This window comes from Amia ocellicauda, chromosome 11 (assembly GCF_036373705.1).
Source record: "Amia ocellicauda isolate fAmiCal2 chromosome 11, fAmiCal2.hap1, whole genome shotgun sequence".
In the NCBI taxonomy this organism is placed as follows: Eukaryota; Metazoa; Chordata; class Actinopteri; order Amiiformes; family Amiidae; genus Amia; species Amia ocellicauda.
Window position 1 is genome coordinate 1,219,432 of NC_089860.1, and position 12,221 is coordinate 1,231,652.

Sequence of the window (12,221 nt, forward strand, 5' to 3'; positions counted from 1 at the left end):
ATAGTCGACTATTCGACTCTTTAGTGCTAGCCCTAGTATATAGTGCAGTTATTTTTAGTTCCTTGTTCAACTTCTGGACATTCCTTAATCTCTGAAGTGTGCCTTTCTAGTTTTCAAATTTCAAAGTTGGCAGGTCTGCAACATGTGAAATAATGCATGTAAAACATGTATACTTTTCAGTGGAAACTTTTTTGAGCAATGTGTTTTTAAGAAACTGAGAAAAAGTAAGGTCAATATTTTGATTGACTTCTGATTTGATAAATATTAATAACGTAAAATGACTTTTGTTCCCCCCACCACTGTCAGGGTAATACTAGCCATTAAATACTGAGCAGAGAATAATTAGTCATCCCCAATTTTTTGTCATTAGATTTTTAATAAATTAAGCCTCTGAGCTATGGAGTAAATTATATTTATCTGAGTGTCTATTTTTATGAAATACAAATCCTTTACTGGAAACAAAATACATAAAAGAGAGAGAGAAACACCAATGATTCATGCATATTTTATTCAAGAGTAAAAAAAATGTATCCTCCCATAGGGCATGCTTACAATGTCTGTGTTTAAGAAGTCATATGCGAAAACTTAGTTCCAGAGAAAAATACAAGTATATTGTCACAAGTTAAATTCTTTTTTTTTTTTTAATTAAACCACATTAGGACGAAACAAGGATCATAAAATAGTGAAAGGAAATTAACAATAAGCTTAATAAGAATAAGAATATTAAGAATAATTAGAATTAGATGTTTTCTTTTAAAAGTGAGACACACACGTGTGTGCCTAATCTGTTTTACATTTTAATAAACCGTGCTATCATGCATTGGCAGCCAGAATGTTGCTTTTCACTGAATAATATGTTCATTCACACTATTGAACAACTTCTGTACATGAATAGAACAGAATAAAATACAAAGTAACATTCTGAATAAAACTTGAGTGCCTGTACAGCAAATAGAAAATAAAATGGAAAGAAAAAATAAAATGAAACAAAAATAATCAATAAATCAAAATATTTTACAAATATAATATAAAGCAGAAATAATTCAGACCTACTATATTGAAACACAGCACAAGTATAATTTCACATTTCAATAAGAAACTTAATCGCATGCATAGATGCGTTCTATAGATGCTGTACAAATTATTGTTGTTTTTGTTTTACTGTAATGGTTAATCAGTTTGCAAAACATACTGTGTACATTTGTAATTACAGGCAGGTGAGAAACAATCAGGTATATTGTGACAAGGTAGCAACAAATATGTAATTGCATTGTTTACTTATTCAGAGCAACATGATTGACAGTGGCTTATTAAAAGAATCATCAACCTAACACACAAAACGACTTAGGGGCTGATGTTGTCTTACAAAAACATAATTTTCAGGTAAGATTGCATTGTAAATATTTTTAAATTGTACATGTTTTATAAGACCTTTTTAAATTATCTTTATTAATACTAGTAGCAAAACATTTTAAACAGCAAAATCATTTGTATAAGATGTTTATGAATGAAATTTTAATTTTAATTCACTTTTAAAATATAAGGTGCCAATACTGTTAATGCACCCTCCAATACATTGCTATGAAGTAATTTGCTAGAGTACCTAAAAGGAATTAAACCCCCCTTGTGATTTTGTTGTTTGGGTTAACAAGAAACATTAAATTACTCATGTAGTCTTGGACTGCTGCCTGAATATGTTCCTTGCTGGTGGTTAACCCCCCCACCCACCCCTCATAGGGGAGGCCCTATGAGGTAAACATCACCCCAAAATAGTATTGGTGTTCTGCTTTCTAGCTTCAAAGTAGTCAACTTTTAGGTCTCTAATACACGTATTATTTGTTTTATGTATATGCATCTTTTTCCTAATTAAATCTCAATTCAAGCAGAACATTTTTGATTTATTTTTTCACAGAAATCAGCTTGAAATATCTTGATAAAGTTCTTCCACTGGTTATTTGGAAGTGGCTTTAAAACAGAATCACTGTATGTTGCTGTTATCGTCCGTGCCATTTGACTCTGACATGTTCATTTTGCCCATGGAATGACCGACATTGTTTATCGCATCCTTTCTGGGAGGCATCCTTTCATTGATGCGGTCCAGGCCCTTTGCCTCCTCAAAACTGCTTATCTTATGCTGTGGTGAGAATCCACGGATTGCTGGGGGAAGGAGGTGCATGGGAAAGAAGAGAAAGAAAAATGGTGTTAAAAGTCACAGCATTAAATACACCCTCTTGCAAGTGTGCAACCCAGTTCCTGGAGGGGCCACAAATGTCTTCAGATTTTTGTTCTAACTTAATTTATGTAGGTACTGTATCAATTAAAATGTAGAATGTGTGGTACAGTCCTTGATGTACTGTTTGTTTTCACAGTCACACCCAGTTCCACACTATGCAGTATAGACCCTTGGCCTATATATCTCTCTTGGCCTAAATATCTTGATCTACAACCTCTGTTGTAGTGTATAGTTTTGCATTCACTCAGTTACAAGCTAAAGATCTTTCTACATAGCACTGTTGTAGCTCCTACTCCACTTAACCTCTCTTCCTTTCTTCTCCCCTTAGCCTCTTTATAGGTCTAATTGACCACACCTGTGCTTGACAACAGATGAGCTCCAAGAAGTATAATTGAGGAGGTGATTTTCTGCAGACTGAGGCCCTCTACTCTATACTGGTACTGCAGGCCTCAGAGGGGAATAGAGCTTTGGACAGGTATAGGATGAGATATTTTCCTTGTGTCACCAGTCCACACACTTTGCAACAATTTATTTAAAAAATGTTTTTGCAGTTCATAGCTTCAAGGATTATTTGATTCAAAGTTCACATCTTGTAACATAATATGCAGCCTGAACAGAAGTATTTATTTCCTCCAGTTAATCAGATTTGGACCACTTGAGGTACTGGGAGCTTGGTTGGAACATGTTCCACAATGTCTAAGGATTTCTCAGTTCTGGTCCTTAATATTATTATATTATATTTCATATAATAAAAATAACAAGCTGACCAATTTGCAGTAAAAAAAAAATATTCATGATGTCATGTTTTTCTGTCTTCAAGTCACTGACCCGAAATCAGCCAACCAGAGTAAATACCTTTGTATAACACTACCTCCTTTCTGCAATACACCTGTTTCCTGAAAAGCACAGTATGTTGCAGCACTAGGAACCAGCATTGGAAAACCAGTTATTCACCTACAAGGCGTAATCAAATGTTGAAGAAATCACTTCACAAAACAGCCGACTCATTTAAGTAGTGGTAGTCCTCGGGTCCTGATGAATAATGTTCAGATCCCACTAGCTCCCATTACAAAGGCTTAGTATATAATGATGGGAGCAATAATTGCATGTAAACACTGCTTTACAATGAACAACCAACCAACCAACCAAAAAATATATAGAAAATAGATTAAAGCTAGGGTATGCAATCCTGAAAAGCCAGCAGTTAGCAAGCTTGTTTTGAAAGCATAGAGCCCGCCCTCGCTTCAGAGACGTCTCCAAAGCCACGCCCCCTCTATCACACATGCGCACACACACAGAGCAGAGTCTCAGCACCAGGAGAGACGTGTGGGTGGAATCGATCGCAACAGTTTCAGATTACCGCATGTCTCATTCATAGGTTAAACATTACAATAATAACGAACGTAAACATCTTATTTATGGTTATTATGTTTTTAAAAATAGTAGCTGCAGCTCGCCTTCAATTCTCACGCTCACTCTGCACAGTCAAGGTTCCCGCGCTGATGATGTCTGATTGTGCGAACAAGTTGTGCGGCGGTATGCAAATATAGATTGACAGACAGGAAGTACATCCTATCATTACATTCGGACCGAATGTAATGATTGACAGACAGGAAGGACATCCTATCATTACATTCGGACTGAATGCAATGTTTGGTTGATCCTTTTTGAGTCCTGTCGGTTCCACAGAAGATATATATATATATATATATATATATATATATATATATGTTTTTACATTTAGACCACTTAAATTATTGCTATCAGATTGCATACTCTACCTTTAAACTTACATGACTGCAATATACAAATACAAAAAATGCTGTTGATACAGCATCACAGTAATACATTGTGCCTGTGCCCTTTTCAAGTTCTTATTAGAATGTAAAGTAATAAGCCATATCCTGGATGATGATACAGTATCTCTCTCCCATGGTACAGTTGCAGCTTGAGTGCCTTCCCAGGCCTGGTTGACCCCATTTCTCTATGGAGTGTGGTGTCCCATTGTACTTTCCCACCTAAGGCTTTTTTCTCTAGCCATCTGTCAAGGACTTGAGTTTTTCCACAGATTTCTCAAGAGATTTTACGCCATTTTTGTTGAGACATAAGTCAGACTCGAGGTCAACTGACCTGCCAGAGATAGATATTTTGTCCAGGAATTTGATTTTCACTCAAGAATTTTTCTACACTTCTCGATGTCACTCAATGTTTCCTCCAGATGTATCCTTCTCTAATGACACACTTGAGTATTTTGTGTATTTCTTAAGGCCATTGACTTAAAGTTTAATCATCGTATCCAACCTACTTCCAGGATGTCAGGTTTTCAGTGGTGTGGGGGATGTTCTGCAAATCTACCAGCATGGAACTCTCATGAGTTTTGTGTGGTATATTTGGGGCCTGCTCCTGTGGAGGAGGCTCTTCTCAACCCCACTTTATGTGCAGTGTGCATGCCTTCATAATAGGGTTCAATGCTGACATCATTCTCAGCTCCCTGTTCAAACTTTGGGTTGGTGCATCTTTTACACTTATCAGCCCGTACCTCAGCTGCTTGCTCTGTGCACCCTGCCTTTGCAGCACACTCCCACAGATGGTCCCTACACTAGTGCAGGCAACATCATTCACACTCTCAGTCTTGTGACCTCTCGCTCTCCCCCACATCAGTGCACTTACTGAGAGGATTCTGACATCTCTGCTCTGACACACCAGATGTCAGAGTTTATGGATTTTATACAGACTCAGCATATCATGCTGACCTATTATATCAAGCCGCCTACTTAGGGGCAGAGAGTCCCTGCTACTACCCTGAGAAATTAGATCCACCTGTCTACAATACATAATCTTTAACCATGAAAAGAAAAAAAAAAACAATACTGAAAAAAGACCAAACAAAATATAAATACAAAAAATGGTAACAATTTTTTTTTTTAATTGGACTTATCCCTGAAGTGAAAAGCCCTTGGCACAATTAAATGCTTATCAGGTTAACAACCTATGTGAAGCATTAAGTGAATGTTTATTTCTAGATACTAGCTTTTGCTGCTGGTGTCCACAATTTATCCAAGAAGCATTGCAGATCACAGACAGATTTCCTTTTCCCATAGCTGATTGGTTTTAAGTAACCAATCAAATTGTGATATTGCTGTGCAACTGAATAGGAGGCAAAGGATATATTGCAACCTCATCACTATTGTTAGAGTTTTATGAAATGAGATTCAGATTCTCTGTCTGGATTTGAAGAGCAGAACATTTAATGTGAAATAACCGCACCAAAACAACATTTTGTACGTATGGTTCAACTGACAGTGAAAACGTCACTTTAAAACACTGATCGATCTAGTAGTGAATTAGGCATGGACCAAGGGAATAAAAAGGAATTAAACAGCTTATAGACTGCTTATATATGGAGACATTGCTGTAGTTATAACCACTAGCATTACAGTATACAAAATAAAGCATGTCTTTAATAAACCTAAAGTAACAGCATTGGAAAATAAGCTTTTCACTTTTACCTTCCCCATCGTCAACTGTTTCAATGGCTTCGATAGCCTCAATGGTAGCTGAAGGAGAAAATACAAGTTAGCAGCATTTTTGAAAAAGTTACAATACCTGAAAGAGTAAGTAAGCACTTAACAACAGCAAAATATATAAATAAACAAACAAAAAAACACTTTATTTAGTAAAATATACAATACTCCACTCGAGAACTATAGGCTATATATGTTTGAACTGCAAGATAACTGTTTGGCTTACCAGGATATATTGCATTTGCACTTGCATTAGTTACTTCTAGTTATATGTTTCTATTTGTAATCTCTTATAAAGTGTGGCTGGCTGCTAACATTTTCCCTTTGGTTAAAAACCCTTGAAAGTAGGGATGCACCGATTAATCGGCGAGCAATAGGTATCAATTTTTGTTCCTGGGTAGTAAGTGTTATTTCCTAATTGCTTATGCCTCAAAAGTATAGAAAATGGATATTATTACCCACAAACTTTGCTGTTTTGACCAGGACAGTGATATTTTGAAATTTACCTATTTCTAATGAGAAAACGGGTGAATTTGTGTCTTTGTGTTCACATCAAGTCAGAAAAAAACAACATATGAATCCAAATTAACATGTATGTATACTAAAGTAATAAAAACATCACTACAAAAGATTCAGAAGTGAGTAGTTTTTTGAGATTTACGATTATACTGTAAATCACTTTCATGAATCGGCCCCCAAATGTAGTCTCCCATCATGTTCATCCCATTATACTGTTCTTGGTAGCAGCGTTCAAAGTCCAGTATAACCTGGTAGAAGCATCAAGATGAGCGTCAAGGATATGGACTTTGAGGGACATCTTACAGTGAATCCTACATTCAACTTGCTACTTCTGCATGGTGAACGGTTCCAATCGTCGGACTGGCAAGAATGCACCTGCTATCATGTATCCGGACCTTCCTTCATCCATCGCCCCAGTGCCACACTGCCATGAGCTCCCCATATCCACTCCTCCAGAGAGAGAGCAGCCATCTTTAGAAGAGAGCAGCAAGTCCGAGAGCAAGGAAGTTGTTGTAGATCCAGATGACAATTTCAGAGGTGGAGCTGAGGAGAGAAACCCATACTAACCCAACCAAAAAGACCTCAATGACTTGATTAAAGATCTTGGTCTCACCAAGTCCAATGCCGAGCTTACAGAAGTAGCAAGTTGAATTCCCCAAGAAGCTCACAGCTTTGTCGCAGTGGTTCGGGGCTTCCTGGGCAATCACAAGGCCAAAAACTATGTGGAGCTGGCTGAGACTCTGGTGAAGAACTACTGCACAATGGGCTGTAGGATGTCCCTCAAAGTCCATATCCTTGATGCTCATCTTGAGAAATTCAAGAAGAACATAGGAGCGTACTCGGAGGAGCAAGGTGAGTGCTTCCACCAGGATATACTGGACTTTGAACGCCACTACTAAGGACAGTATAACGAGAACATGATGGGAGACTACATTTGGGGGCTGATACGTGAAAGTGATTTACAGCATAATCGTAAATCTCAAAAAAACTACTCACTTCTGAATCTTTTGTAGTGATTTTTTTATTACTTTAGTATAAATACATTAATTTGGATTCATATGTTGTTTTTTTCTGACATTATGTGAAAGAAAAGACACAAATTCACCCATTTTCTCAATGGAAATAGGTACATTTCAAAATATCATTGTCCTGGTCACAAAAGCAAAGTTTGTGGGGAATAATATCAATTTTTTATACTTCTGTGGCATAAGCAATTAGGAAAAGCACTTACTACCCAGTAACAAAAACATTTTTTTACACGGTTGTTATAGGCAAAAAATGTAAGAATCAGTATCTGCCGACTACTTTAAAATGGCCGATTACTTGCGACCGATTGTGATGTCTGAAAAGGCATCATGCTTACCTAATTTTTATAATAGACTAACGTTTTTTTCTCCAGTCACGTGTCAATGACAGATAATATAGTGCGGACTATGTCCATGTTTTGTGGACGGTTAACTATCTGGTGCCAGACGTGGCCATAAGTGTCCGTCACCACACTAAGGAAATACTTTGCTTTCAGAAGCGAGATGTATGCTTGACTTGTAGACAGACAGGGAAGAGATCAGCTACATTATGTGTGAAGATATAATCTCAAATGCCATGTGGGATCACGAAGAAATTACAGTTTTATTAGCAGCATGGAGTGAAATCCACATACAGAAACAATGAAATGTTTTACTGTTTACAGTTAATATCCGTGTATTAAAAACTTGGATTTCACAGGACCCCGGTGCAGTGCCGTGAACTAAAGGATAATAATCGGATTGATATCAGCCAATTTGATAAATATTTTATGAACAACTGGACAGGCTGTCGTTTTGCGAATGGTGTGCAATCTGTTGTATAACAGCCCCACAGAGACAATCAGTATGAAGGTGAATATGATTCAGTTAACGTGTGCTCATTTACAAGTTAAATTAATGAATAAATAAATACAGCAGATCTGGGTTTCCCTCTAAAACATTAAGGACTGGTTTAATAAATACATCCATAAATGCCGTGACTGAAACGTGCACACTTTAGTTAAATTATAACCTGCTATATTGTAGCTGCTGTTACTGATTAATCATGAAACATGTGTATTTTGTTTCAACTGTAACTTCCCTGGTTAAGGACACCTGCTAAGTAAATTAAAAATAATACGGCAAAAAGTGTTGTTTGCAGTTACAAATCTGTAGTTAGAGTAATAAGTTAAGGGAGTCAAGTTTTGCCATTTTAAATATATATCTACTAGCACATATCTTGATGATTACAATAATAATAATAATAAATAGCAAATATTTATTTTACTGTTGCACATGGAAACATTTTCTTATGGTAATGTAATGCTTGTCTGAAAATAATGTCTACACATTTAGCTCTTCTTAATGTCTCCAATCACGTAAAGCATAAAGAATAAAATAGACACAAAAGTCCTTTCCATGTCAGGCTCTATCGCTCGTAGTGTTGTTTTCAGTCTTTGTTTTGAAAACTAAACAGTTCTTCCATTGATGTTTTTTAATCTTTAAAATACACAGTGTTAATAAACGGATGTTTAAAATTTATTCTTTTTGCAACTTACTGTAATAAACTGTGTCATAAACTCGTCTGTCTGAAATTATATATATATCTATACACCGATCAGCCATAACATTATGACCATCTGCCTAATATTGTGTAGGTCCCCCTTTTTGCCGCCAAAACAGCCCTGACCTGTCGAGGCATGGACTCCACTAGACCTCTGAAGGTGTGCTGTGGTATCTGGCACCAAGACGTTAGCAGCAGATCCTTTAAGTCCGGTAAGTTGCGAGGTGGAGCCTCCATGGATCGGACTTGTTTCTCCAGCACATCCCACAGATGCTCTACTGGATTGAGATCTGAGGAATTTGGAGGCCAAGTCAACACCGTTGTTGTGTTCCACAAACCATTCCTGAACCATTTTTGCTTTGTGGCAGGGTACATTATCCTGCTGAAAGAGGCCTATGCCATCAGGGAATACCGTTTCCATGAAAGGGTGTACATGGTCTGCAACAATGCTTAGGTAGGTAGTACGTGTCAAAGTAACATCCACATGAATGGCAGGACCCAAGGTTTCCCAGCAGAACATTGCCCAAAGCATCACAATCCTTCCGCAGGCTTGCCTTCTTCCCATAGTGCATCCTGGTACCATGTGTTCTCCAAGTAAGCCATGCACACGTACCTGGCCATCCACGTGATGTAAAAGAAAATGTGATTCATAAGACCAGGCCACCTTCTTCCATTGCTCCATGGTCCAGTTCTGATGCTCATGTGCCCATTGTAGGCACTTTCGGCAGTGGACAGAGGTCAGCATGGGCACCCTGACTGGTCTGCGGCTACGCAGCCCCATACGCAACAAACTGCGATGCACTGTGTGTTCTGACACCTTTCTATCAGAACCAGCATTAACTGAAAGACCTGAGGTCTTGTCAAATTTAAATACAATAAATGACATATCAGCTCTGCATAAATATTCAAATTCAAATTTCCTTGAATGGAATATATAAAATGTTGTTGTATAGTTCTGTCTGTCTGTCTCTCTCCCCCTGCACAGCGACTTTTCTCTTTGTCTGGTTCCACGTGCAAAACACATCGAACCACTCTCTCCCCCACAGTCCTTTGTGCATCCCAGAATGCTTTGCAGAGGAAATGGTGACGTCACCCCCAGTGTTTGGTAACCCTACACTGCAGAGGAGGTAGAGAAGCGAGGACCAATCGACATGCACATCCGGGACACTGCCCTCTGCTGATTGGACATTAGTCACCTTTTGTTTAGAACTGTATAAAAATGCAAACCCGGAAGAGATCTGCAAGAAAGCTGTTTGAACATAAGTTCACTCTGGTTTTCTTCCGGGCCGGCCTGATTAATAGACTTCTTTACCATTTGCAACACAACTCCTGCGCTGCCGTTTTCGTTAATTCAAGAGGGATTCTTCATTAACATTTACTGTAGCTCAGCAATTTGAGCTACAGTAGCTCATCTGTTGGATCGGACCACACGGGCCAGCCTTCGCTCCCCACGTGCATTAGCATCAATGAGCCTTGGCCGGCCATGACCCTGTCGCCGGTTCACCGCTTTTCCTTCCTTGGACCACTTTTGATAGGTACTGACCACTGCAGACCGGGAACACCCCACAAGAGCTGCAGTTTTGGAGATGCTCTGACCCATGCTCTCTTAAAGGGAGTGCTCCTAATCTCAGCTCGTTACCTGTATAAAAGACACCTGTCCACAGAAGCAGTCAATCAATCAGATTCCAAACTCTCCACCATGGCTAAGACCAAAGAGCTGTCCAAGGATGTCAGGGACAAGATTGTAGACCTACACAAGGCTGGAATGGGCTACAAGACCATCGCCAAGCAGCTTGGTGAGAAGGTGACAACAGTTGGTGCGATTATTTGCAAATGGAAGAAACACAAAATAACTGTCAGTCTCCCTCAGTCTGGGGCTCAATGCAAGATCTCAACTCGTGGAGTTTCAATGATCATGGGAATGGTGAGGAATCAGCCCAGAACTACACAGGAGGATCTTGTTAATGATCCCAAGGCAGCTGGGACCATAGTCACCAAGAAAACAATTGGTAACACAATACGCCGTGAAGGACTGAAATCCTGCAGCGCCCGCAAGGTCCCCCTGCTCAAGAAAGCACATGTACAGGCCCGTCTGAAGTTTGCCAATGAACATCTGAATGATTCAGAGGAGAACTGGGTGAAAGTGTTGTGGTTCAGATGAGACCAAAATCGAGCTCTTTGGCATCAACTCAACTCGCCGTGTTTGGAGGAGGAGGAATGACCCCAAGAACACCATCCCCACCGTCAAACATGGAGGTGGAAACATTATGCTTTGGGGGTGTTTTTCTGCTAAGGGGACAGGACAACTGCACCGCATCAAAGAGACGATGGACGGGGCCATGTACCGTCAAATCTTGGGTGAGAACCTCCTTCCCTCAGCCAGGGCATTGAAAATGGGTCGTGGATGGGTATTCTAGCATGACAATGACCCAAAACACACAGCCAAGGCAACAAAGGAGTGGCTCAAGAAGAAGCACATTAAGGTCCTGGAGTGGCCTAGCCAGTCTCCAGACCTTAATCCCATAGAAAATCTGTGGAGGAAGCTGAAGGTTCGAGTTGCCAAACGTCAGCCTCAAAACCTTAATGATTTAGAGAGGATCTGCAAAGAGGAGTGGGACAAATTCCCTCCTGAGATGTGTGCAAACCTGGTGGTCAACTACAAGAAACGTCTGACCTCTGTGATTGCCAACAGGGGTTTTGCCACCAAGTACAAAGTCGAAGGGGTCAAATACTTATTTCCCTCATTAACATGCAAATCAATGTATAACTTTTTTGAAATGCGTTTTTCTGGATTTTGTTGTTGTTATTCTGTCTCTCACTGTTAAAATACACCTACCATTAAAATTATAGACTGATCATTTTTTTGTCAGTGGGCAAATGTACAAAATCAGCAGGGGATCAATTACTTTTTTCCCTCACTGTATATATATGTTCCTTCCCCGCTTATTTCAGATAACATATGCATAATGCATGAAGCCTGCTACTACAGTAGTGAATAATAATCTTAAGAAGAATTTGAATAAGATGCATATGCATACATGCATATTTAATAAACCTACTGCGTTAGCCTATATTGTATGTTATTAAATACACTAATCTTTAAAGAAATCACAGATAATGTGTTCTTATTGAAACTATTACCACAGTATTAATTACAAAATGCCACCAACTCTTGTACCCCATTCATACAAATCTGAGGTAAAATAGACTACCTCCGTTGCAGGAAAGAAATGTATCGACTTTGTAGATGGGTTGCGCTTTGCGTACCTTTGATTTCTAAAAAATACACCATATGTCAAATCGGTGGCCTTTTATCCTATGTCTGAATGGGGTGTAAGTCTTTTCTTATTCAAATATATGGAAAGATATATTGTATC

General features: G+C 38.8%; 1 protein-coding gene across 1 annotated transcript in view; it reads right to left on the reverse strand.

Annotated features, from left to right (window-relative positions):
- Nucleotides 1-489: 489 nt before the first annotated feature.
- The window catches only part of LOC136762822 (protein phosphatase 3 catalytic subunit alpha), a 237,348-nt gene continuing 225,616 nt past the window's right edge, over nucleotides 490-12,221 (reverse strand). The window contains exons 13-14 of the mRNA XM_066716361.1: nucleotides 5,743-5,790; nucleotides 490-2,157 (exon numbers count right to left, since the gene is read on the reverse strand). Coding sequence (XP_066572458.1) covers nucleotides 1,979-2,157; nucleotides 5,743-5,790 — 227 coding nt within the window. The 3' untranslated portion in view covers nucleotides 490-1,978. The remainder of the gene's footprint in view (nucleotides 2,158-5,742; nucleotides 5,791-12,221) is intronic.